Source organism: Pollachius pollachius (assembly GCF_949987615.1).
Source record: "Pollachius pollachius genome assembly, chromosome: 11".
Classification (NCBI taxonomy): Eukaryota; Metazoa; Chordata; class Actinopteri; order Gadiformes; family Gadidae; genus Pollachius; species Pollachius pollachius.
This window is the reverse complement of record NC_136944.1, coordinates 8,297,889-8,325,489: the sequence shown is the minus strand read 5'-3', so window position 1 is coordinate 8,325,489 and position 27,601 is coordinate 8,297,889. Positions and strand designations below refer to the sequence as shown.

At 41.8% G+C, this 27,601-nt stretch overlaps 1 protein-coding gene across 1 annotated transcript; it reads left to right on the top strand.

Annotated features, from left to right (window-relative positions):
• On the top strand, window positions 1–27,544 carry LOC307083256 (syntaxin-binding protein 4; the record flags this gene model as incomplete). The annotated part of the gene is given in 21 exon segments (XM_079747089.1): window positions 1–65; window positions 12,089–12,162; window positions 12,404–12,499; window positions 14,857–14,926; window positions 15,127–15,201; window positions 16,383–16,467; window positions 17,321–17,436; window positions 17,790–17,931; window positions 18,772–18,878; window positions 19,395–19,536; window positions 19,989–20,061; window positions 21,814–21,905; window positions 22,580–22,676; window positions 23,054–23,181; window positions 23,373–23,465; window positions 23,979–24,044; window positions 24,947–25,168; window positions 25,785–25,901; window positions 26,585–26,634; window positions 26,723–26,853; window positions 27,442–27,544. Coding segments are annotated over 21 exon segments (2,100 nt in total). The 3' UTR covers window positions 27,501–27,544.
• Between the last annotated feature and the right edge of the window lie 57 nt (window positions 27,545–27,601).

Genomic DNA, 27,601 nt, shown 5'->3' with positions numbered 1-27,601 from the left:
ATGTCTCTTCTGAAACAAAGGGGCAGAGAGCTTGAGCGTTTCGATGGACTCTCGCTCATCTACTGGTAAGTATAATTCTCCTATAGTTTAATCTGAATGTGGCCATTATTGAAGTCACTGAACATGCAATGGCGCCCTTGGTGGCATTCTTGGTGTAAGAGAAAGAGCAGGATAAAAATGTGCTCCAGGGTATACTTTGCTTTCATTTGTCAATCTCAGGGGGAGGAGTCAGCCTCTGACCCCTAAGATTCAATGCTGCGTTGGCAATTAATGGTCAAAATAAAGCTTTATTGAGGCATGATAGTCATTTTGAAAACTCCTCTGAAGAAAAAATACTTGATACATATAATTCTGTTTCCAATCAAACAGAGGTAAAATAAAGTTTATTCAATGATACTCAACTCCAAGAAGCTTCCCGAGTTGTGGGACTACTTTCTGATTTATGTCTCGGGAGCTTTAGAGTTTAATCCTGATAGCAAGCCTATAGACCTTGGACTATTCCCTCTCAGGATGAACCCTACTTTTAAGGACAGGTAGGTGTTTCACTGGGACTCTTTCATCATTCTTGGATAATCAGTTGCAGTCAGGATATTCAAACATTGTAGGCATTGGGAAATATGGATTGGGTTAAAGGAGCACTATAGGAGCTACCATTTTCAAGGCATTGTCGCCATGAAAAAATGTGTTATGGTTTGATATATCTGTGCTGTGTCATCAAAGTTGGTCCAGGCACCTCTACCACATATTGTTACATGGCTATCTCTAAGATACTCAGGAAGATAATGCATTTCTAGATTTTATATACATATATTTTTAGACCTTGCAGTTTGTTTTGGTTAACAGGACTAAATGCAATAGCAATAAGACCTTAATTTATTAACTGAACATTCTCCCAGCCTAAGTTTGATACATTAAGCTATTAAGTAAACAAATCCAATCTATTTCCATTATTCAAATAGTATAATCACTACAATAATTATAACTTCTATCTTTATAACTACAATAACACTCATACAACACTGTGTTTGCCAAACATTGGAACATATATAATGGAATATAATCGAATATAGCCACACAGGCTTAAGACAACTCATTAAACAAGTTGCAGGCAGAATGACAATGACTTAGAGCTATCTAATTTTGTATGGAGTGATACAGGAGTTATTAACCTCCTCCAATATTGACCCAATGCTAAGTAACTTCTGTTATTATATGTTCTCCCAAATACACCAAGAAACCAAAATAAATAAGGGATGAATCGACTTGATTTCTCAATGCAATACTTCTAGTTTGTACTGTTTAATTAGAAAATGTTACTGTGCTCTATAGGTTTGGACTGGTGAGGAAAAAACATTTTCTTTTTAAGTTTATAGCAAAAGTATTATATATATACTATACATAAATATATGAAATTTAAAAAAATGGTCTGCCACATCACAGCTGAAAGAATGAATCCCATTTTGTATCCAGTGTGCCTTCCAAAATTCGCAGATACTCCTAGCTAAGGATGTTACGGAAGCTGGTGACAAGAAGATTCTCTAGTTGGATTTTAATATCATGATACAATTCTGAACGTCTATTCTGAATCCATTAACATATGTAGCTACATATATTAAAATGCTTTGACTGTTTAACAATGGCAATAATGTTTAGAAGCAATTTACAGAGTTAAGTTCAAGTTCATCTTTAATCAAAATGAATGTATTGAAATCCATATGCAATGTTAGCTGGAATTGGATCTGTTGTGGCCTCATAGAAGAACACGTCACCGGTTTAAGACCACATTATCCATACTTTATGCTTCAACGATACATATACTTATCAAGGCTTACATTTTGGAAAAATCAGCTTTTCTCATATATGAAGGAAAATAATAAGATCCAATTTAAATTGAGCCTTTATTGATCACAGTTTAGTCAATTCCTGACTCTGCCTATTGATTCACTGGGGGTGGGTGGCTGACTGCTTTGGGATCCAGACTTGATTCTACAAGAGATGTTTAGCGGATATAAACGCTGACCCGTACGTCCTTGGGGAGTGCATCTTGTTGTTTTGTGCTCCGATTTATTGATGCCTCTATGCTTAGCTGACTTTTGCATTGTGTCTATTTAGCATAGTTGATTAATTGTGTACTCTGAACTTGTATGTACTTTGATGTTAGAAAATGTAAAGAGACTAATTGATTGGCCCTAATTAGCTGACTAGAAGCTAACCAATTCTCAATTAAGTAAAACTAAAGAATAATAGTTTCATATCAATTGTGACATTTGGATAACATTCTGGATTGTTTGCCATTTTGTTTGGCATTTCATTTTAAGTCAATGAATGTTAGAATTTAGTCAGATGGTGGCGCTGAATGACACATTTCCAACTGTTGACTGCAATGTTTGATTGACACTAAACATAATACGTAGTCATGCATTCAAGCTGAATAAACATGCAAGTACAACCAGCTTTTTGCCAATACTATTTTAGTTATTTGATTTGAAGTCAAGTGATAAACTTCACATATACATGTTAACTGATTGTAGGCGTAACTGAAGAATTATAGGTAAATCATATCCAACAATAATGATAATAGTCTTAATAAAAGATACCAAAACCATTTCACAAAAAACATCCCCCAAAAAATCGAAAAATGCATATAATACTGAAAAAGATTTAGCTGTCGGGGATCTCTCTTTGCAAATGTTCACAATTGAGGAAAAAAGTTTATGTGTGATTTGCTCTCGCAGCTAATTTTTTATACCACTGATCCACTTAAAAGGATGATGAATATGTTTTATTGAAAAAAAGATCCTCATCATTTATATTATTTTATAATAAATACTAAGGAACTGTATTTATGAAAAACTCAGTTGGATGAAACCGCATACATAAATTTGTTTTTATGTATGCGGTTTATACTTTCCTATACTTTCCAATGTAGAGAATAAACAGACAGAGACGATGGTCCTTCAACAAAAAACGTAGGCGTTTAACTCTAACATATTTAGTCCTCAGTTAGTAGTGAAATTTCACTTAATTATAATAACATCCCAAATATACTTTATCAGACGAACACTACAATGCACTTCCACCACTTTATCTACAGGAGGCAGCATTGCTCATGCAAATAAATGGTCCCCCGTACTTATTTTTGCCTTCATGGACCTCTCTCCCTCCTCCATACTCTTTTTCACACACACATATCACATACACACCATACCAAAGGTATTTCTCAAACTGTGTGTGTGTGTGTGTGTGTGTGTGTGTGTGTGTGTGTGTCTGTGTGTGTGTGTGTGTGTGTGTGTGTGTGTGTGTGTGTGCGTGTGTGTGTGTGTGTGTGTGTGTGTGTGTGTGTGTGTGTGTGTTTAGCTTCTCTCCTGGCCTATGGTTAATTTCTCAGCCATGATGGAATAATCCCATATGAATAACCGCATGTGCAGATTTATGGATAAAAGTTCAGAGGGAAATTGATTTTTGAAGTTCTGGGCTACCCTCATCAATGGATTAATAGTATTGCTCTGTGAGGATAGCTCCTATAATAAAGGGGTGTGATATTTTCTGATCCTGTGATGTCATTAAATTAAAGGCATTGTATGTAATTTTCTGTCGATAGGGGGCTCTCAATCAAAACAATAACAAAAGTCTTAGTTTGATGATGTCTAGTGTGGGCTCATGGGATTTGTTATGTCCACCATTTCAAACGCGACTCAGCAGCAATCATGTTCAGGGGCGAGGTAATGTATGTAAGTTGTAATCACATTAAGTTTAATCATGTTTAATCATTTAATGGCATTACATTGTAATGAAATAGCCGCCACTAAACTTAGTTAAGGCACCGTTAACTTTCTAAGTTTAGAAGAGTTAATAACACAAACAGGTTTAGATAACGTTATATGGTGAATTCAATCGTGGGGTAGCGCAGTGTTATTCCTGGTCATAACAATCGTGCAAAAAAAAAATCTTTTTCAGCGTGTAATTTACAGCATTTATGCGTAAAACAATAAATGCTGATCTATGTTCAGCTACTGGCTGTATATTTGCTATTTTTGTCAGTTTGTTTCAGTGCATAATATATTTATTTATAATATATAGAGTATATATTATTTGGAGAAAAACAAAAAGGAAAATGGCTTCTTCAGGAGCGTATACCATCGTTTCACAATCTTGTGGATTTTGGTAAGTATTCTTTGGATGGTTACGACATTATGGCTAATAAGGTTGTCATACTATAGAGCGCAACACACTGCTGCGCTCTACAGTATGATAGCGCTAGCGTAATTATATGCTAATTGTAGGCTGCTTAACACTTAATAGGGTCTAAGTCTCTTCCCTTCATCCCTGTCCTTGTTTTCTCAAGCTCTCTCTGAGCTTGAGAGCTCATGCCATACTGCTCTTCTCCATCGTGTCAAGTGCATCATTTAATCATGATGCACTTGACACACTCCCACCAAATCATGAGTGATATCATTGACTTAGAAAAACAAACGTACTGCATATAAAGACATTCATTCAAGAAACACAGTTTTTCTATGAATCAACTAATAAACAGGAGAGTGAAGGGTGTCTGGAGTCTTCAGCCTGCTTCCAACAGTGTAACCGTCTTCTGAATTGGCCTGGCCGGGTGAACAGGTGTGGTTGTTCTGCTTCTTCCCTTTCCATCCAGAGTTGAGTCGCTGATTAGCAACTTAAATATTCTCACTCTTCCATCCTTCCCTGGATACACTTTGACAACCTTTGCCACCTTCCATTGGATTTGTGGTGTAGCACTATCTTGCAGGAGAACACTGTCGTTGACCTTAGCGTTACTGCAGTCTTTAATCCACCTCGGTCTGTGTAAGAGATTAAGGAGGTATTCTTCTACTCTACTCTTTTCCACCATGTCCAGAAGTGCTAGGCTAAGGGTTGGACTCTACGCCATCTCTTGCAGAGGTGAAGATCTTCCTTGAAAACCTTTCCTGGAGCTGGGGAGATTATTGTAGACTTCATGGTCAGGATGTGGTTTGGTGTCAGGGGCTCTGGACTGAATGGATCATTCAGATGATCAATGATGGAAGGTCTGCTATTCACAACCGCCATGACTTCGTATAGAAACGTCTGCAGGGAGGACTAGGCAAGTTGTCTGGCTAATTGTTCGAGAATGGATTTTAAGACACTTCTGATGGTACGAATTTGTCTTTCCCAGGCGCCACCCATATGACTTGAAGCCAGGGTGTTCTTTGAGACCCTATTTATCCATCTCTTTCAGGCTTCAACAAACACCTTATCTGTCATACTGTTGTGGATTAAAGCTCATGCATGGTCATTCCTTGTACTTGATGGTGCACTCAGTTTCTTAGACCGAACACAAACACTGAGCATAGTCATGTGTCTATGAACATTGTAGATCACTTATCTTACGCACTCAATTCGAGATCGGCTTAAGTAGGTAGTTTATGTTACTTCCAACAATTTGCAAAGATAAAATACGTAACCAAATGAAACCATTGTACTTTTTTTTTTACCCCATTTGAATCTGGAGAAATAGTCTGCACGGAATCATGAATGGCACTACACACGTGTTTATTTACTTGTTATGTATAAATTGCAATGATTGATAGCCTACATGAGGTTTTAACATCACAATGTTATACATATAACATTCAGATTATCACACCAACAAACCTAATTCCCAACCTCAATTATATTTATTTGTTAGATCTGTTTCGCTGGTGTGGATCTGCAGCCCGGGGTCTCAGAGACTGATCCGTACCAGACTAGGCCATGATCCGCCTTGGCTGAGCCGGATGTTTTGGTTATCAAGGAGTACACTGTCATGGATGACATGGGTGGCGGCCATGATTCTACCTGATAAGAAGATCATTGGGAAAGTGTCCGGTCTGAAGTTAAACCCTACAAGGGCAACCGACGACCGCCCAAGTGCCACACTGAGCTTTGTTTTACTTCTGGCCAAGCTGTCAAATGCTGCTCCTCTACCCCTTGCCTACTATACTACACTTATTCTTCTTCTCCAATGGGGGGAACGAGAGTCAGCTTAAGGAAGCTATGGAGGTCACTAATCTCCTTAACTTCAGGCTGATCGTGGCGTCGGTAGTGCTATCTCACCGCCACCTGTGGCTCTCTCAAACTAAGCTTGCACGCCCAGTGCAGAAGACCTTCCTGGGCCTCCCCTTTATGCCTGGGGTTACCTTGGGCTCAGGAGTAGAAGGCAAGGATTGAACCACTCAGACACACATACATATACTTTTTATATAAACATATATACACAAGTCCTTTGTCCCAAACAGAGCATACAGCCGAAATGCAATGTTAAATCCTTTATTTGCTGGTTCCTGGAATGGTCATGAGTCCTAATGCTTCGTGCATAAAAGTAATTGACCCTGTCAAACATAAAAACAAAGTTCAGATGCCTCAGTCGCAGCCCAAACTCACTCCAAAGGCATTGTACACCTTACTCCGATGTGAAACATGCCTCTGTTGACTATGGCTTAATTTCTCTGACCCAATCTGTTTGTCTATGATGCTGTCAGTAGAGTTGGAGGCTACAGTGGGGCATGTCTGCATGAAGTTGAAAGGCTGGTGTTGTGGGAAGCTCCTACTCCCTGCTGCTTTTTCCTGGTCACCAACTAATTGTTGTCTTTGTTTTGACTGGTGACTCTCCCTCTCTATCAGTGGCAGCTGGTGTAGACCATTCCATTATGTTTTGAGGTTTGGGCGTCATTTTGGTAGTCTGCAACATCTGGATTTGACATTTTTGTGGTTTATCCTGCTTGTATTGTTAGGAGTGCTTCTCGTTAGGGTTAGTCATTTTCTTCCAGCACAGCCATTTGATTGTTTATTAGGTTAGTCCGTATTTATCTTCTTCTTTTCTCCCCCTTTCGGAGTCTCTGTGTCCTTGGATAAAGTGTATCATGTGCGCACTTTGCTCTTCCCATGTTTTATAATCAAATCCTAGCCCTTGATGTGGGCAAAGCTCTTCGCACGTGGTGGTCGAACAGGAGTGTCATATATGACATCTCTGCTTCGACCAAATCTTTTTAACATCAACATCATGTTAGAAAATGAGGATTTTAAAACTCAAGAAAGCCATGTGGGCCACGCTGGAAGACAAACAATGCAATTGTGATGATGCTTATTAAAAAAGCATTATTGGTTTATTTAGATTTGTTCTTAGTTTTAATTTAAACAAAACATTTAATCCATTTCATGGAGGTGAGGTCTGATATTTGATTCGGGCTGTTGTGAGATTTCCTAGACAGAGGAGCAACTGACAGAACAGAACTTGTGATTGACGCGACTTCTGCGGTGCCTTCCCATAAGATAAAACCGAGTTGCGATGCGTTAGCGTGAGGAGTGAGTGAGCTTTGGTTTTGGTGATCTCTTACGTAACGGCATTAGCGTGTGGTTAAAGGTATCGATGTTTTTGAATGAACTGACTAATGAGCACGCTCGGGCCGGTGTTAAGGCGACGGCTGGCAACAGACAAGCATGCGCTTCGTCTCTGGTGAGACCACCACGCGCGACGGAGGGCGCGAGAAGTAAAAAAAAAAAAAAAAAAGGGGGCGGGAAAAACTGAGCGACCGTTGTTCGGAGAAGTGCGCTCGTGTCAAAATGCCAACGTTTTCTGTCATGTACAAAGGAGCCGTCATCATAAGCAGGTAACGTAGTGGACGGGATGAAGTTATGAATGTTTTTTCTGTGAAAGCCAAACTGAATAACTTTTGTTTTGATTGTGGTGAGTTGGCTGCTGGGTTGTAAATGGTTCGCACATCTGTTGAATGTTTCAGCCTTTTAACTCTAGTCGGAAAGACAGTCTATAGGTCAGGGCAGCCTCGAGCGCTGTCTCAAAACCCGCTCAGGTCGCGTGTCAGCGGAGGTGGTGCTGTAAGGAAAGCGTTCCCGTGAGGCTATATATAGGCCAATATATGTGAAGCCTACTGATCTGCTGCCAACGCTGTATTATGTTGATCCATCTTGCGTGGCCATTGTCTCGACGGGGTCGGGGGGTCTCGATACATGACGGGAAAAAGCAGTTGTCGGTCGTTCCGCTCCATTGTTGGGCTCGTAGCCCAAAGCTATCGATCTACTTCGCAACTAAGGTAAGAGATCCTCCGCCGCGAGATATTGTCTTTTGACTATTGTGAAGTAGAATACGAAGGATAATAACACTGGACAATTTGACACTTTTGTATCATCTTTACGCATATCGTTGTTATGGTAGAGGGAATTTAATTGGGTCTGATTGATGTAAAGTGAATCAAAGGGTTTACTTGAAGATATTGTGGAATTCGGGGGACACACAGGCCACGAGGGGGAAAAACGAGTGCAATGCCCCCACAGTTCAAATAGTGTGCCCGCTTGGTTTTGTATCCATATTTCATATCGCGCAATCTGCCCCATCTGTCCTTCCCCGCACCCGATGCGTTATTGGGTCTGAGCGCTTCATCCACTTTACCGCACGCGTGACGCATCAAAGTTAGACATTTTACCAGCTCAAAAAAACAGCGTTGATTGTGATTGGCTTTCCCATTAGGTAGGCTACTACTACAAGAAAGATTTCAGTGCGCAACTGATTTGAATATACGAATCGACACTCCTTTGAGTTAGGATAGGAAGAGGCTGCCTGGCTGGGCTTTTGTAGCTCTTTGGAAAGGGGAAATGTCAGTAATACGTGAGAAATGATTTCTTCACTGGCATTGCTCGCTGCCGATGTGATGTTAATGTTGTTTTGGTATTGTTTACTTGCTTGCTTTGCATTAGATCGATGAGGGTGGGCAGACCGTGACCCAATCTCTCTTTTTTTTGTCATTTGCAGCGTAGACCTACTACGGCACTCTAGTGGCAAGACAGCCTTGTTGGTGAATTCCATGTCCATGTTTATAGGCGGTGCAGTAGCCTGTGTTCTTGCGGCAGGACAGCAGCGGAGTCCTGCAACTGCATTATATATCATAGATTATTATGCCTCCTGTGTTATCAGCAAGTGAGAAATAGTTGTGCCCCCTCTGCCATTTCTGATGCCCCCTTGCCAAGTTAATCCTGCCTTCGGATCAGCTGTCTCCCCCATAATTTGAACACTGGGATAGACTTTATATTATAATTTATTCCTGATTTACATGTCATTTAGTAGCATAGCTTTAAAGTTGTGATCTTGAAGATTTATGATTTGTTCTCTTTATACAAACAGTATTGCCACCAACACCCTGTTCATAACATTCATAAAACTGGAAATGCAGCTGCAATAGCAGTGGGCAAAAGGATTAATGAGCATTGTGTTCCCTCAATTGGCCATAAATACAGACTTAACTGATATTAATTCACTGGAAAATATTCAAGATAGCATCTTTAGGCTACGTGATGCACTAATTGTAGTTGATTCGACAGTAGGATTAGGTCTCTTGCCACCAAGACACTCAGATGAGCCAGGGATCGAACTACCAACCTCATAGTTACACGTCAACCCGCTCAACCTCCTGAGCTAAGCCGATGTTCAATCCACTGCCAGTGCCTCTAGTAACGAGCTTATCTATTGGCACCAGAGTTGAGAATTTAATCTCTGTTGTACGAGGTTCCTTGGTTACACGGTCAGATTTTGGATGATGACATAATAGTATAAAATGTTTGTATGATGTATCTGGTAGGGTTATGACACAATTAAGGCATATAATGGCACCAAAGTGCAAGGACAGACCCCCCCCACCCACACACACACACACACTCAGTTTGATCAACAAGAGTGTGTATGTGAGGTCTGAGAAAGAGTGAGAAGGAAGGAGGGACATAAAGGAAAAAAATAGACAACAAGAGACAGAGCTGGTGGGAGAGAGTGACTAAGCCTAGATCGCCAAGGATGGGTCACTATTTCAACCAATTATTGTACACATATGTATCAATGCAATATATCGCTTAGCAGTGAATTACCTCTGGGTTCAAGCTGTTAACTAGCATGTATGTATTGAACCCAGACTGTGTTTTGTGCTATCCTAAACAAGTGGAAATTTCTGTCGGGTTTTTGGTCCTAACCATGTGGTAATGTGCTTATTGCGCTATGTCAGAAACCAAGAGGTTTTGGATAGTTATGTAATGCCAACCCTGGATAACTTGAGCCTGAGGGAAAAGAAAATCAGCACTTCGAGCTTAGCCAGAAATACCCCGTTTGGAAAGGAATTAAATAAATCTTTAATTTTACTTAGAGTAGACAGGAGAGATGCATAGGAGACATAGTTACAACAGCAGTTTGTGTTAGTTGTGGTGCCACCATGGTGCTGTTCAGTACTGCTTCCGGTTGAAATAATAGTCAGCAATTTCATCATCAACATCAGCTTTGAAGTCTCTGTTGTGCAATGTGAATGCATTGTGTTGCCTTTGCATTGGATATATCCTTCACCCGAATATGGTAATTAGTAAAAAATAACTAATAACCAATAACTAATGTAATAATGTGATGTTTAATTAAGGAGTTGGTGTGTCAGTCGCTCCTACCTTTATCTGTTTGATAATCATTACATGAAATTGTATTCCGTAGTAACAAATGCCTGATGAGTAAATCCCCTTACTAGCACTTTCGGCTCAGTGAAAGGGCTTACTTGCATGACAATAAGAGATGACCAAGAAAGTACTTTTGTGTTTTATTTGCCACGGCAAAATAGTTTATTCATGTAGACACCCCTCAACGAGTGTTCTTAATGAGCTAACGTCTTTTTTGTCGTCATAATGTTAGAAGTAGTAGTACTTTCATGGTGACACACAATTGAACCGTGAGCCATGAACATCCTACAAAATGAAGGAATTGCATTCATCATTTTAGGCTAACCTAATATTTGGTCTAACCAAATGGGTTGGCCAACATTTCTAATGGGCCAACCCATTGGCCAGTGGATACGGTGCAGCCTCGTGAGACTATCCTGATATCACCAGGCCACATTTATGATTAAGCATGATAAGGGAGCATGTGTACCAAAGTTGGGGTCATTTGTGTGTACAGATCTTTTTTCACGTATTTTTCAAGGTTTTCCGTTATTTTCAAGGTACAGCACAATCGATCCAGACGGATCTTATGGGTCCTTGAGGCAAAACAATTCAGCATGTCAAATAAGGGCCACATACCAAGATTCAGAATTGCTTGGCAAACAGGGTGGGAGGCGTGGCTGTTGAGGTTTTACCGTGAGTTATAGAGCCCCCTATGGCCAGAGCTGTACAAAAAGTTTTGGAAGCCTCCTTACCTCTGGTTTCCAGATTAAATAATAATATTATACAAATGTATAAAAAAAAAGTATGCACTGTTTGGTCAGTAAATGTGGACGCGCACTGCACTGATATATACCTAACTTTCTTGGCAGCGGTTGGGTCTTAATCCCTCAAAAACTGAAGTAAGATTAGTCAGAAGAATAATTAAAATAAGCGAAGAGAATAACAATAGTGTGGCTTACTTTGCAACCACACTAATCGCCTGACCAAGTTGAAGCAATCAAAACCAGTTTATCCTAAATGAAGACCTCATGTGGTGTAAAAAGATGATCAGAAAGGCAAAGGCTTTACTTGAGAAGATACGTTCTTGCTTCACTTACGACTGGATTTGGCAAGAGTAAAGAGAGCGAGGGTTGTTATTCAATCAGATTGGCTGGAGTTTGTTGACCTACGTACGTAGGGCCACGCACTATGTGGAAATAAATAACAGCCTAACCAAGGCCTGACTCTATGAACTTTAACTTTGGAGACCACACTGATAGAATTCTCAACAGTTTTATACGTTATTACTCATTTGTTCCTTTAAAAATGAAACATATTGAAAGGGTAATGAAGGTTGAAGGTACATAGAAGCGCACCGCAGCAATATTAGTTTGACGATATTCGCTTGAAAAACAAAATAGCTTGTTGAAATACCACTGATTTCCTTCTGATTCATCTTGGTCTAAAGACCTCTATTGGACAATATTTCACACTATTGGATCACTGAAAGCACTTTTTTCACTCTGATGCCTGACCCCCTATCTACATTGGACTGCGGCTGAGTGCGTAAAGAGATGCTTAGCTAATTCTAAAAACATAACATGCCGAGTACTTGATGCAACTTAATACAGAACTGTGCCATTTGCTCTCTGCCCAGGACACTCATGGGTCCGTATGGAGTGGACCGTGCCGTGCACGCCCTGGAGTTTAACGAATGTGAGAACGGCCTGGGTAAGCTGTCTTCTTCTTTTGTCTTTGTGTATGTGGAATGACTACTGACGCCCTAGCTACTGGCCCTCTTTGATGGATATGCTCACGTATATATTGACAGCATCATCACCTTACTACTTACTGCTATCACTAGATGATGGGTAAAACCTTTTTTAGAATGAGCAGGGGTTTCAACTTGCAATGTACTTCAGTTAAATAAAACAAATGATGAAATCATTAACTTTTATTGTATTCATAATAGGAATTAAGGTAATAGGAGGGGTGAAGGAGACCACAGGAGAAGAGTTTGGTGTCTATGTCAAACGGATTTTACCTGGTGGCATCGCTTCAAGTGATGGTAGGTACTTTTGAATAGTTTGCAATGTTGTTGTCTATTAGAACCCTCAGACGTGATTAACCGTTACCATCATCAGCCTTGAATCGGATCAAGGCTTGCTTTTGATGTCCAAAATAAAACGTAAAAAGTGAGATGCCAAATCTACTTTAATTTGTGATACAATGAGTTCAAAGCTCAACTGAAAACGTCTGTGAGGATGCGATGCAAAGAGAGATGTTTCCTCTGTCTAAACAGGCAAGAATGGTTGTCTGAGAGATGTAGACAACCTGTGTCAAAATCACGCACTACTCAGTCTAGATTGACTTTCTTCTCATCAGACAGAATTCATTGTGGATGTGTTGTATGTGCTGTGTCACTGGTCCTCCACCCTTTAAAGGTCCCATGACATGGCACCAGCTGCGAGTGTGATTAGTGTGGCATGTCATGGGACCTTCAAAGGGTATAGTGGATGACCAGTGTATTTGTATCTGAGACATTTACATGTTTCAGATAATAAAAGATATGATTAGGGAAAAAGGAAAGAAATAAAGAAATTCAACAAATGTCATCAAGATAGTTTGACAATTGTTGCAGTGGCATTCGCTCTGTTTTGTCGAAATGTTCTTGTTTAGCTTTTGTTTTTTGCACTAGCTGATTTAGGTAAGATCATTTGATTGTTTTTTGGAAAACCAATTACAAATAGCTACACACTCAAGATATAAATAGATGCCAAGCTTGATTCTGCAAATTGTGCCGTTGGTGCTGAATACAGTGTTCTGAGCTATGCATTAAGCAATACTCAACCAAGCACCATGAAGTGGCAGCAGACTTCGTGCTTTGAGCTTGGTTACCCTGCTCACCATTGACATATCCGGATTTAGACTATTGTAGTCTGAAGGAATATTCCTCTCTCTAAGCCCTAAAACTCCTTGCCTCATCCTTAATCAGCTACATGCAGGCCCACATTCATACGCAAAACTCACCCATTATGCGGGTAGTGTGTGTGTGTGTGTGTGTGTGTGTGTGTGTGTGTGTGTGTGTGTGTGTGTGTGTGTGTGTGTGTGTGTGTGTGGAGACGAAGACAAAATGTTCAAAGCTTTACTTTGACCTCAATTTCCGTGGATGCCTTGCTGACTTACTAAGGTAGTCTGTGAAATGTAACATTTCGGAGGGTAACATTTTCTGAAAGTAAAGGATTAATTATGTGTCGGATCAAATATTTAGATAGCTGCTAGAATGATAGGGATGGTATATGGCTTTCTCCAGTAATCTGTAGGGTTGCAGCAGAATATATATATATATATATATATATATATATATATATATATATATATATATATATATATATAGGTTCAAATAAGAAAGCAATTCAAGTTCAGTTTATTTAAATAGCACACTTAAAAGAAAAAGCTACAGTAAGCATGCAAAATCTTGGACTAGTTATATCAGAAACAAAAAATAGATGGAGCCAAACGCTCAAGACCAAAGCAAAAAGTGAGGGCATCACTGAGGGGAAGGGGGAGCCTTGTGCCTTCACTGTGGACCAGCCAGCAGGGTAAGGTAAGGACCCGGGTTAAGATAGGTTAACGTTACCCTCTGAGGGACCGGAGGACACTTGGGGATGCTGAAGATCAGAATTAAAAGAGGGGGATAACCGATTGAGTGCCTCAAAAATAAACAGTAATACCTTGATCAATATGTTAGAGCCAGTGAGGAGGAGATTTGTTCTTTCTTTCTGGAATATGTAGGTAGCCTAACAGAAGTGTTCTGGACCAGCTGCAAATGGGATGGGGACTGACACACTGACACCAATACAGGGAGTTGCAGTAATCCAGGCAGCAGTAAATACATGATTGTGTTCTTCACTCTCCGCAGGAGATAAAAAGCAAGGAATGGTTTGATTTTGGCAACTTTTCTAAGATGGTAAAAAGTTGACCTCACCACAGAATATGTTTTATAGTTGTCTGTATCATAAAATATCTATGTGTATTTTGGTGAAAGGTTTACCATGAGGTTGTTGAAGGTTGTGGCTGGAGATTGGAGGCCAGAATATGACCTATTCTGACCTATTCTCGTTACTAGTAGGAGGAGGTATTTCTTTAGCCGTCTAACTTTTGTTGTCAGGGATACAATCCATGAGGTTATTTAAAAACCCATTGATGTTTGGGTTTGAGTGGGAGATATATCTGTGTATTATTGGGAGAACAATGAAAGGAGATTTTATATTTGTGGAAGATAAAGCCAGTGGATAAACTGAACGTACGATGTAAATGTAAGATATGATGTGAACCAGTCAAGGGCTGTTTAATTCACCTCGGGCGATCGGTCAGCATGGCAAAAGGCAAGCATTATCACCTGAAATCCTTGAAATGTCACAGGAAACCTCCAGGCAGGGGACCAGATCTTGGAGGTTAACGGGGACAGCCTGTTAGGAGTCACAAGTGAGAGGTAATCTTTTATTTTAGCCAAGTTAACAGCATCTATACATTTGTAATTACTCTGTCACAGGTGAAATTATTCAAATATGATGAATTACTGTTAACTCCGTCTATTGACAAGAATGTGTGTGTGTGTGTGTGTGTGTGTGTGTGTGTGTGTGTGTGTGTGTGTGTGTGTGTGTGCGTGTGTGTGTGCGTTTGCATTTGAAGAGCTGTGGATGTCTTGAGGGGAGCTTCTGCAACGAATCACATGCGACTTCTGATTGCCAGAGATGAAGAAGCCAAGTAAGTGCTCTTTTACCGAGAGAACCCTTAAAGAGTGCTCCCCTTAAACAGGCTCTTCAATCGCACCACAGGGACCAGACCAACACCGTTGCCAATATTATCAACTCATATCAGTTTTAGACCTACAGCAATGACCCCATGGTGGTCCTCACATCATCACAGTCGCTGTAGCTGCTGTTAGCATTGCCTGTGTACCTGTAGAAAGCCGAAAGGAGGTCAACCCCCTCATCAGCTGTCACCGCCCTGATTGTGATGGTCATCCTGCAGCTAAGCAAAAAGGTTTTGACATGTCACATGACAAAGGTAATGCATTAAAGGCCTGCGATACTGCATCCCCTTCAGGGATGAGCCTATTCGTCCAGGATGGATTTCATTGGTCAGGTATTCCAGAGGTATATGGTGGCAGATTGGGAGGGAAAAACATCCGTTTTGAGGTCATCACTTTTTTTGATTGAACATAAGGTGTTGTATCAGTGCACCTCTAACTACCATACCTCTATGGGTCTCCTCCCACATATATAGCGCCAACAAAGGCAGCTTGTCTGTAGTGATGGGGGCAGAAATAGTCTAGTGTAGTGCCTCCAATCAGGCAAATCTCAGAGGGTTAATCTGAGCTCTCTGTATTCACCTTCATAGTCAGAGCAGGAGAGAACTAACACTGATGCGTAAATGTCAAGTTACATGCATTTTGTCTCTTCTACACATTCACTTGCATGGATGGATGGCACAGGTCACACATAAAACAACATGCTCTTTGCTAATATGTTGCAACGTGTGGGGTTGGGTTGAGAGTATCCTCTTCACATGGTCAGAATGGATGTACTCCATGGACCCAGATGAGAGCCTACCAGCAGTCTGAAAGGCCTCTCAGGCATTGCACAGATACGCAGGACTGTGCAAGATATGCAGACAGATATGCAGGGCACTGCAGAAAAACTGAATACATTTAACCAGGGAACTAATTAATTATACTATATTATACTACTACTACTACAATACTATTGTATATTTACCACCTTATCTTTAACTTCACTGCACAGTGCAGAAAGAGAAGAACTTGCATTATACTGTGGTCTGTGCATATTTTATCTTCAGTCTATCAGTCCTGAGTGATTAACATTGGTAACGAATCACTGACTGATATAAGGTGACCACATGTTTCTGTTTCATGCCCTAAATAGGAGAGAATTTGCTGAGCTACTTGAAAAGTATGGATCCAACAGTAGCACCGGATCAACACGAAACTCTCCCATTCAAGTGCAAGGTTGGTGGTTCCAGGTTTTGCATTTTATTCTACATTCCCGATAACCCCATCTTTTGAGTCTGCTGCAGCCAATGACTGCAGTCACACCTACAACTGATACCTACAACTGCTTTCCTTCAACAAGGATCATGCACATATCAATATCCTTTCTGCCATATTTTTTTTAAACCCCGTTGACGTCTATCCTGTCATTATGTAATTCTGTTATTTACTTATTGATACCTGCTTCTTGTGTGATTTGTATTCATAACCATTGTATATTCCAGCCACTTGTGGCTTCTTTCCACCTGCCAGGCCTTCAGTGGAAATAAACAATAGTTCTTAATGACTTGCCTGGCATAAAGTCTAAAAATGAGCTACGGTTATGACCTTCCTAGTTAGTAGGTGGGAGGCTTCCAGAATTAAAATAGCTCAATAACAGGGTTGTGTCCACTCTAACTGGCTGTGACGCTGTATGGATTAGTGGAGCGGAGCCGGCTGGGGGGCAACGGGTGGAGGGGTTTTGGGAGTACTGACAGTAAGATTTGTGTATAAAAGAGAGAAGGACTTGCTGGACTGTATTTTGTATTCGTAGAATATGTCCGTTATAGGATTTAATTTCATGATTGATATCCATCAGCATTGACTACAGACATATCCAGGGTATTGTTTTCTACGAGCTAGAGCGACTTTAAGCTTCCATTTGACGGATAAGGTTCCTTTCTGAAGTCTTTACATTTCATCATGACATCCATGACTTGATTGTGGAAATTTGCAACAGACGAGACCTTTTGTTAAAACGTGTTTTGAGATTGCTTATCCTCTCCTCCTTTCTCCGTGGTCCCCTACCTGTCCGCCGGCTGAAAAGGAACCAGACAGCTGGAGAGCACGTCGTCCGGCTCCTCATCGCGGTCCCAGAGCCCGCTGCTCTTGAGCCCTGCAGGATCCCAGAACACGTACAACAGCAGCGGACCCCTGATGCGCTCCCTCAGGTAGAAACGTTGGGTGTCTGCTCTGTACAGCCTTAGTGATGGTTCCACGTCGACGCAACACTAGGGGGGGGGGGGGCCCCTTATGTCCTTGCGGACTCTCCTTGCGACCACCGCAAGGGCCGACGTGCGCCTCCCAACGATTGAAACCTTGCGTCGAGGCGACGCAGCAGCAAGGGCTGTGATTGGTCCGCTCACTAAAACCTGACGCAGAACCGAAACTGGTTGAAGGCGGCGTCGAAGGGTCTGCGTGGTCATTGCGTTGCGTCGGCGAGGAACCATAACCGAGCCTTATGCCAGCACGTCAACGCGGTGACACCCAAACCAAACGCTGTTTGTGTGTTTACGTCTTCCAGCCATCCGGGGGAGGGGGTCATCCAGTTGATTACATTGGCACACTCCAGCAGCCTTGGGATCACACTGGGAGGGGGGTCGAACCGCCCCGACGGGCCTGCAGTCTTCATCCAGGAGGTGCTCTCTGGGGGAGATTGCCATCGGGTAAGCAAGGGGGGGGTTTGGTGTCCCTGCACGAAAAGCACTAGATTGGCAGGTCCAGGAGAAGGGTTTTGAGCTTACACAGAGTATGGGTCAGTAGGTTACAAAGCATTTATCCCTGTGACCGCCGTTGCCTTCGTTCCAGGATTTTCAGAGAGATTACTTACATAATATTAATAATAACAATATTCGACTTTGTATCTGCAACAGGTCAGTCTCATTTCTAGTTAACCTGGACCGTGGCCAGGAGAATTAACCCTAGCGTCTGCCGTTGAGAATTTAAGGACAACGCTTTTGGTGCCCATTAAACGCCAGGCTCAATGGCATCAGTGGAGTTGAGGAGTACGAATAATAGAGAAAAATGAGGAACTTGTGATTTAAACCCCATTGTCCTGCAATGGGTCAGTGCATCAGCGTGTGTCCTGCACTGCGTCAGACGCAGACTCGGAACAATCACAATGCCCTTCATGCCTATTCCTTCACCAGGGAAGTGGAGACATGACTCACTTGTTACACATGTGACTGATATGGAGCAGTTAATCTGCGCTAAGCCTAACCTACATTAGTGACCAGCACACTAAAAGCTGTTTCTTTGTCCTTTGTTATCTCTTTTGACCTACTGTACGCAAAATCCGTACTTTACGTGCAGAGACTCACTTAACGGGTTTATGACACCAGCCAGGTTGAATACGAGGCTGTTGCCTCTGCATCTTGGCGGGCATCAACAGGACCGAATGCGCTGCTAAACAAACAAAGAGAAAAAAACAAAATGCTTTGAAAAGGCGTATCCTAAAAAGGGAAACAAAGCAAAAGCCACCATGTCAACGGTGTATTTACCTCTAGGATGGGCGCTTGAGGCCTGGGGACCAACTCATCGCCATCAACAAGGAATCCTTGATAGGCGTGACACACGAGGAGGCCAAAAGCATGTTGAAAAAAGTCAAGTTCAGGTGAGGAACCGTCCAACATGTATCAATGACGTCCTTGAGAACGAGTTACAGCAATGAGTTCCGACAGAGGATTTGGTATTGTAAAGGTGATCTTGGTGTCTTGGTAAGAACAGCCCCAATGGTGAAAGTGACTTTCAATGATCACAGTTGGTCTGGCTGCAGTTATCAAGTAGGCAAGGCAAGGCAAGGCACCTTCATTCATATAGCACTTTTCATACACGAGGCAGACTTAAAGGTCTTCACATTGAAACATAGTCATACAGTAAAATGAAATAATAAAATAAAATAGATAAGTAAAAGAAAACAATGGCAAAGTTAAAAAGAAAGTGCAATGTGTTTAAGATTTTGCGGAAAGCGAAAGCAAACATACAATAAAATGAAATAATAAAATAAAATAGATGCATCTACAACATTTCTTGAACTTGATATCAAAGCGTAAACATAGTGTGAACGTTGTCGGGAGTAGCAGTGTGGGTGTTTCATCACGTGCCTTGTTGTCTACGGTGCTCTCCACAGCCAGGACAGCGTGGTGGAGATAGCCTTTATTCCTGGTAAGGGCTCTTTCGCCAGCAGCTCTTCCCTTCACAACGGGGCCCAGCGCGCGGCAGGAAGCAGCTCAGGGTCTGCACGTTACAAACTTCACCACCGATCTCCTGAGGTATACCCACCTTGTGTTTGTAGGTGGTGCGTTCTTTTAAAAGACGTATGTAACTGTAGATCTGTTCACAGCCATTATTACATTAATGTTGTTGGATTTGTATTTGTTGATGAAGTAATTTACATATATATTCTACATCCAATGTACATTAATCAGCCGTAATGCTTATTGTTACAACTAAGATGCTTTGATCAGTCTGTCATTGTAAAGATTTTTGTGGGCCAGAAATGAAAACGCAGATGTAAATTATTAATTTGTTCATTATAGTGCAAACTCACCTATTCTTTTATTGTAATTGAATGCAATTAATTCCAAATTCATATTGCCAACCACATAAATCTTTCTTTAAACAGAATACTTAATAATTGTACTGTATGTTTAGTGTTTGTATGTGTCCCTGTACATTTAAGCCATAACTTTTCCTTGTCCTTTCCATGTCTCTACGTTTAAAGAGTCATCCAGAGGAAACGGCAACAGTCTCGTCTTCTTCCCCTGACATCTTCCCACCAGATATTAACATTTCAGGTACAAATCAACTCTTTTAAAATGGAAGGGATTAGCATTCATTGTTAACTTTGCATAACTTTGCATAATTTTGCCAGAAACCTGTTTAAAAAATTAAAGTATTAGGCTACATATGTTTCATAAGCATACGCATCATTTGTGTTATAACATTGCAGACACTAACATCCAATAGATACAAATGTAGTTCATATGTATCTCAACGACACTTCCCATCAGCTAATAGCAAGCCCATTAAAGTTGCCCACCTGAGCGGGTTGTCAGGTGGGCTTGCACACACCTGACAACCTGGGGACACCTGGGGAGATTGACCCAATCCTATTGGCCCAGATTAGGCTATAGCCAAGGTTATCTGCTGGCCTCCAGGACTGGCAAGGACCTCCTACTGTCTCACTTACTGCCTTACTTACTGTCTCACTTACTGCCTGCTTCAGTTAGCAAATCCACCAACAATTTCCCTGAAGCAACTCCTTTTGTTTGTGGCTTTACCCACTGGCAAACATCAGAGTACATCAGCAGTCAGCAGTTAAGGTGTCTATCCCCCCCACATTCATACACACACTTGCACACACAAACATTAACGCAGGCACACACACATACACATACATTGTACATCTGCGTTGGTTGATTTAAATCGGATCATGCTGTACTATATTTAAATATAACACAGAACAGAATCTATCATCAAATCGAACTCTGCATTATCCCTACCGTTTTACCTAACTGTACTGTATCTGTGGTCTGGGACGGTAGGTGGGTTTGCGTGACTACTGCGTCCAAAACATAATTCCCGTGCTGTTGTGTCACAACAGGAAGCCTGTCAGACGTGTGTGCGAGCCGAGCCTGTAGAGAGAGACAGGCTTAAATCCTCCTGCTGCGCTGGAGGGGCTGGGGGGATGGGGACCTTATCAGAGCAATAGGCTCATACTCTTAGCAACAACGAGCACTCTCCCACATGCATGCTCATACATGCACATGCACACACACACTCGCGCGCACGCACACACACACACACACACACACACACACACACACACACACACACACACACACGTACACACACAGGCTGCAATGGTGGGAGCTAGCAAACACACAAATCTAGGACAGGCGAACTCATCAAATTAATATTGAGCATTGCCTCTTAGCCTCTCTCCCTCTCACACGCTAGCTAACTCACTCTTCACACATTGACCCTTCCCTCTGATCTCCATAATCACATTCTCCCTGTTTAATCATCTGTTTGTCACTCTAGGCTCAATGCCTTTTATTTTACCCTCCGAATTATTTTTATCTTATTGTGTAATTTCAGCATGTTGTTTTACCTTCAACTAATAATAATAATATATATTTAATAATATATAATAATTAAACACTTCCAATTATTTCTCTTTTCATTTGTAGCCCATCTTTAAGCATTTTGGTTTAAATATATTCTCTGAAAAATATGTTTAGATAAATGTATTTATATAACATTCAGAGTTGGAGTGGTATTGGCTGATCTGTAAAGACAATAACACTCAGTTTCCCTGTTTCATCATTAGCACAGGACTGCCTCACAGTCTAGTTTGTAACTTTGAATATCTCTTTAAATATCCATCATGTCATTAATTCCCGGTATCTAATTTGGTTTGTCCTGGCATCGGGCCCTGATCTACCCCCTACTAACCACACGAAGTCTATCTTAATCGTGTACTCTTTTCTTCCCCCCTGCTGTGCCTGTCCTCTCCCCTGGTCTCTCCTCCATGTTTGGCTCAGCCTCCGCTGCCAGTCAGAGCAGTGCCCCAGGGGCCAAGCCCAAGATCAGCCTGGATCCTCACATACGGCTTCAGTTTGACAAGCTGGACCTGGTGAGTTCTGCTGTACCGCAGCTCCGTTTATGTCTGTCAATATAATGAGATTTATGTTTACGACACATATAGCTCATGAATCATTTCGAATTTAATTGAATAGAATCGTGTGACAAAAATACAGAAAGTAGAAAAATATGTAAAAATTACATAGATAGATAGATTGATAGAAAGATAAATGAGGGAGTGCTTGAACAGTGCATAAAAACAAAACACGGTAGCTTTTCTATGTTTGTCTTCATCCTTTTAGTGCTGGGCATATAGTTAGCTCTGCCACTATCGAACTGTATGACTATATCATGTGCTAATATACAAAGAGAAACAAAACCTTCATATAGTAGAAAGTCTTACTTTTGCACTTACATCTCTCATTTTGAAGGACCCTTCAGGCATTCTGTAACTCTGACATTTCGCTGCAACAGCAGTTCCTTATCAATACACTGCTGATCCTCCTCGCTGTCTAAGCCATGCTCAGTGCCCTAAAATGGACAAGAAATCTGTGAATAAAGAGAGAGAAACAGAGTAAATAGTGTATATACTGTTATATGTGGCACCAGGTCTATAGTAATGGGCAGAAGGTTCAGTCATGCAGATCCTGTCCACTTGCAAAACTTACAATGGTGGTTGATGTCGCTGTTCTCTGTTAGAATCGGTATGCTTTTTCTCTGTTTTAGGCTTTGTTCTTCCTTGGTCTGGAAGTCACAGAGGACAAGAGGAGGCAGTTAAGACAAAGTCTGACCACAGACACACAGGGAACAGTGTCCTATGGAGGTAGAGCATGCAGCCATTTACATTTAGACAGCAGCCCACACGCACATAGATGTAGTCACATATTCCGCATACAAACAAATACAGCATTTGACGTGTTGAAATTACGGCTGTTATATATACTTTGGTACATATAATGCTAATTTTAGAGTAACATCTCACAATTGACCACGATGCATGAAGAGCTCATATTTTCATCTGAAGTGTTGCTGCTCGGCTATCTATCAGCCACTTGAGTGTTTGTTGTAACCGTCTTCGGAACTGTCCATTAAAACGGGCTGGTCTGAGTTCGCTGCATTCATGTACTGGCTAGCATGTTCTATAAGGAACGTTGGCTTAATCCATACGACAACATGTTGCAATGAATTTCTCCAAAACAGATTTTGTGGAGGCCACCCGGGAAATATTCCAGGATAATTTGGAGGAGGCGGGCCTTGCACAGGGTCCCTTTATGTTCTCCTACCATGAAGCAGCAAGTTTGATGGACACTTCAGCCTTCCACTCGCCTGTAAGTAACTGCCTTCAAAACATTATCAGATTCATAAACATGTAAACATCAAACTTGGGGATATCATCTGGGTTTTGGTTGCATACCAGTTGTGGAAGAGCTTGTTGGATGCTCTCTAAATGTCTGCTGGCAGAAGCAAGATACAACACAGACACACCATCAGAATGACCACTGTTGGTTTGTTTTCTTAGACTTACGAGTCAGAGTGCAGCTACAGCAGCGAGGACATGGAGCAGTTTCAGATGGAACTCAAGCAACTGCAGAACCAGATGAAGCAGCTTAAGGTCAGTGGATGCACCACATCATTGTTCATCAATGATGTGGTGTATCCATCAACATCATGACTATTGAAAACATAACCATTTTGAATAGGCACAAAATGCAATGCAATTCACCACGAAGATTATGATACAGCCACTATGTTCAGCAATGTGGTTTTCTGTCTTGCATGACAAATACAGGAGGGGATTTCCGTCACGTTCACAATAATCTTGTTATAAAACACGTTCATCTTGACAAGGAATAGCATAAGGCCTGAACAACTTGTTCAACATATTTAAAACATAACATCCACCATTTGTGTCCAAATTTTATATAAACCTGCCACATGGCTTTGTCTATTGATGTGATAACACAGGCCAGAGTAAATGTATAGGTAGTTAGTTATTTGGACACAAGGACTTGCTTTATAAGTGGTTTCTCATTGGTACAAAAAAATAAAGAAGGTATTCTAGCTGCAGTCAGTACAGTTTCTTGCCAACCTAACCAGTGTTTGACCTGACGTTCTGACATCACAGGGGATGCTGAAGGACACAGAGGACAGTAAAAAGACCCTTGAGGAGGAGTTACAGAAAACAGCCCAGGTAAGGATCCGAGTGACTCCTCTGCCAGCTCATGCTGTATCTGCTCGGGCATATGCACCGGACCCCGGCCGACCCCCTAAGAAGGGCTATCAGAAGTAAAGACACCCCAACTTCTAACTGCATTAAAATCATTACCCTAAGTCCCTTTGGATACAAGGGTATTTGTTGGTTCACTCGGTCTTCGAGTCTCTGGATTTCCTTAAATCACTTCAAAATAAGAGTTTCTGGAATCTTTCTCTTCCTACGCTTTACTTTTAAGTGTTTTTCCATATGAACAAAAATAAAGTACCATTATTCAATATGGTTCTTTTATAATAGCTGGTGTACACAGCGTTAACTGTGAACAAAAACTTGGTTACCAGTAGAAAACCTTTCCAGGTTGAAAGACAAGCTGAAACATCCTGTCCAGAAAAAAAGGTGCTTAGGAAAGTGTGTTTAAAGGTTTGAATTAAAAACTGCATAGACTAGGCATAGAATCTGCCCTAAATCTGCCCCATTCAGTGTCTGATATCCGGGCCAGGCTCTGTGCCGTCTCCCCACAGAAGTTCTGCTACAGCACGACTGCTGGATAAGACAACATGCTAAAAACCAGTCCTACCAAAACTTCATTTACATTTTACATTTAGGGTATATTGCATACGTTTTTATCCAAAGCGACTTACAACCATTCATTCACCCATTCACACGCCGACGGTGGAGTCAACCACGCAGGGCGACAGCCAGCTCGTCAGGAGCAGTCAGGGTGAGGCGTCTCGCTCAGGGACACCTCGGCACTCAGCTAGGAGGAGCCGGGGATCCAACTAGCAACCGCTCTACCTGCTGAGCGACTGCTGCCCAACGAAGCAACTCACTGACTAACCCAAAAACCTCAAGTGAACCCTGCCCCCTCCCCCGGCCCCCAGAAGGCCTGTCTGACCGTGGAGGAGAACACCCGGCTGAGGGACCGTCTGCAGGCCGCGGAGGACGGCGCGGTGCCGCCGCCCCGCCCGGTGCAGCCTCCCAGCAGCGCCGAGCAGGACTACGAGGAGGTGATCGGGCTCCTGGAGGCCGAGATCAGGGACCTGAAGAACCAGCTGACCGACAAGAGGCCGCCGCCACGGCCGCTGGACCCGGAGGCCGCCAAGGTCAGACAGCCGCGCCTGGTCCAGGGATCCACACACGTCAGGCCGTGATCCCACTGCACAGGCACCGATTAAACCAACCTACGAAACATTAGGCTGTTTCTATACACGGGACAGTTTTATAATTATAAAGTGTTATGGTTAGGGTGACCAGTAGGAGGGGTAAAAACAAAAAATGTAAATGGCCAAAATGACTTGCAGACCTCTAAAATAAAAGACATGGTCAGCAAAGATTTTTAAATGTTGATTGGAGGAGTGTGCAAGAAGTCTTACAGGCTGCAGTCGGTTTTGATTGCCTCTATTGTTATTGTCTGCAATTATGAGACTTATAATATTGATGATTGGTATTTTTCACATTTTACACGCTTGTATCAGCTATTGGAAAACGTATCAAGGATAGTGTTGTGTCTTTAAACACTAGAACCTGTTGGTTTTTGTTTGATGGTTAAAGTAGAAAACATTTGCTTAGTGTATTTTGAATTTGTTTCGCTGGTCGCCAATCAACAAACATTCATGGCACTAGTTTCAACCTAACAGAAGCCAGGAAATGTATCAAGTATGTGTGCAGTGCCTTCGAGGTTTGACTGTAATGTCTGATGCCGTCTTCATCATGCACCAGGAAGATGTTGGTGATCTGAACAGGAGGCTGAGGGCTGTGGACTGGCAGCTAAGACGCTCAGAGACCACCAGGAGACAGCTGGAGACCTCGCACAACAAGCTGCTGGGGTTTGCACAGGTTGTGCAAAACACTTGTTTGACTGCATGCAAATCATTGGAGACTTGTCGTTAAATGCTGTACTACTCCATATCTGTACAAATACAATACACCACTGGGCGGTGCACTGAGACACGATATAAAACGAGAGAGAGAGATCAGAGAAGCACCCAAGCAGAGGCAATAGGCTCATCTTTTTGGTTTGTGATGAAGCTGCTAAAACATATTCCGTTGTGTTGTAATTTTCATGGCAGCTGGACACAATATAACTGAGTAATAATATCTATAACATCGTCATCCTAATGCCTGTAACGTTGTATACGGATCGGAGCAGATATACCTCCATAAGCCACAAGATAATTTGAACAAACAAGGGAAACGTCTACTGCGACCTGGTTGGGATTTAATCCAGTTACGCCCAGTCCATCTGTCGTCGCAGCTTCCTCCACCAGATGCATTCCGCCCTCTAGTGGCCAACCACACTGTCAAATTATTACATTTATTACATTTTGTATTAAAATAATAGTATCAAATTCATTTTATTGATAAGGGTGGTTTGAGAGCAAAAAATGTGTTTATAACGTGTGTTTACTTACTTTCATATTAAATGGGTATTTTATACACAATGGCGATACACAAAGGATAATAAAACATGAAATGGAAGGGTTAACTCACAAACTCATGTTGTGTCCTGCTCTTCACAGAACGTCCACAAAGTGCTGTCAGCTCCTTCCCTGGTCAGTGGAGAAAACGGGTAAGGAAGATTTCCTTTAAGCCTGACCTTATTTCACCACTGCAATGAACACATCCATGCAACATGGCGTGTTTCCCTTGTGCCTCAGGGGCAGCGGGTCGTCCCCGGTGAAGGACAGTCCGGGAACCCCCTCGCCACGCCCCGACCCGGCCTTACAGCTGGCCATGGAGGCAAAGAGGCTGGTGGAGAGAGTCTGTGTACTCAACACCGACGACACGGGTATGAGGGAAATGAAACAGATACTTGTTGCATTCTGAACTAAGATCAACCTCAGAGATGTTAAGTTTACTACCCTTAATTATTTAAAGAAAGCAAAAGGTAAATTACCAGCTAAAACGTATCTATTAATTGATATCGGTTACACACACACTATCAAATTAAAACGCAAAACCGTTAAGACAAAAACTTTTTTTGGTAGTTTGTAACTTCCTTCTCCCACTGGGTTTGTTCAAGGTTTTACCTTTTTATGAATGGGTAAGGGTTAAGGGGCAACCCTTAAGGGTCAGGTTTTTTTTGGTAAATGTGTTCATTGGTTCAGATGACCGATTACCATTTTTCCTTCTTGTCAATGGATGGAATGAACAGTAATTCATCCTATTTTACTATTTTCACTTATGACAGAGTAATTACAAATGTTAAGATGCTGTTAACCCGACAGAAAATAAAAGATCCCCTCTCAGTTGTGACGCCTAACAGGCTTTCTCTGTTTGCCAATACACACACACACACACACGAACAAGGGTAAATGCTTGCCATCAATAAAACTTGTTGACATCCGTTAAATTGAATATGATTTGTGGCCCACAGCATCATGCAGCGAGGCTGAGAGTGTGGACGGCATGGAGAGGAGCACACCCCAAGTGTGAACCGTGAACAACGAAAGGCAGCAGTCATTCATGGTCGTTTGCCGTCTGCACTGACTGACTGACTGAACTGCTGGCTGCACTTACAAAGTAAATTCCTCTTA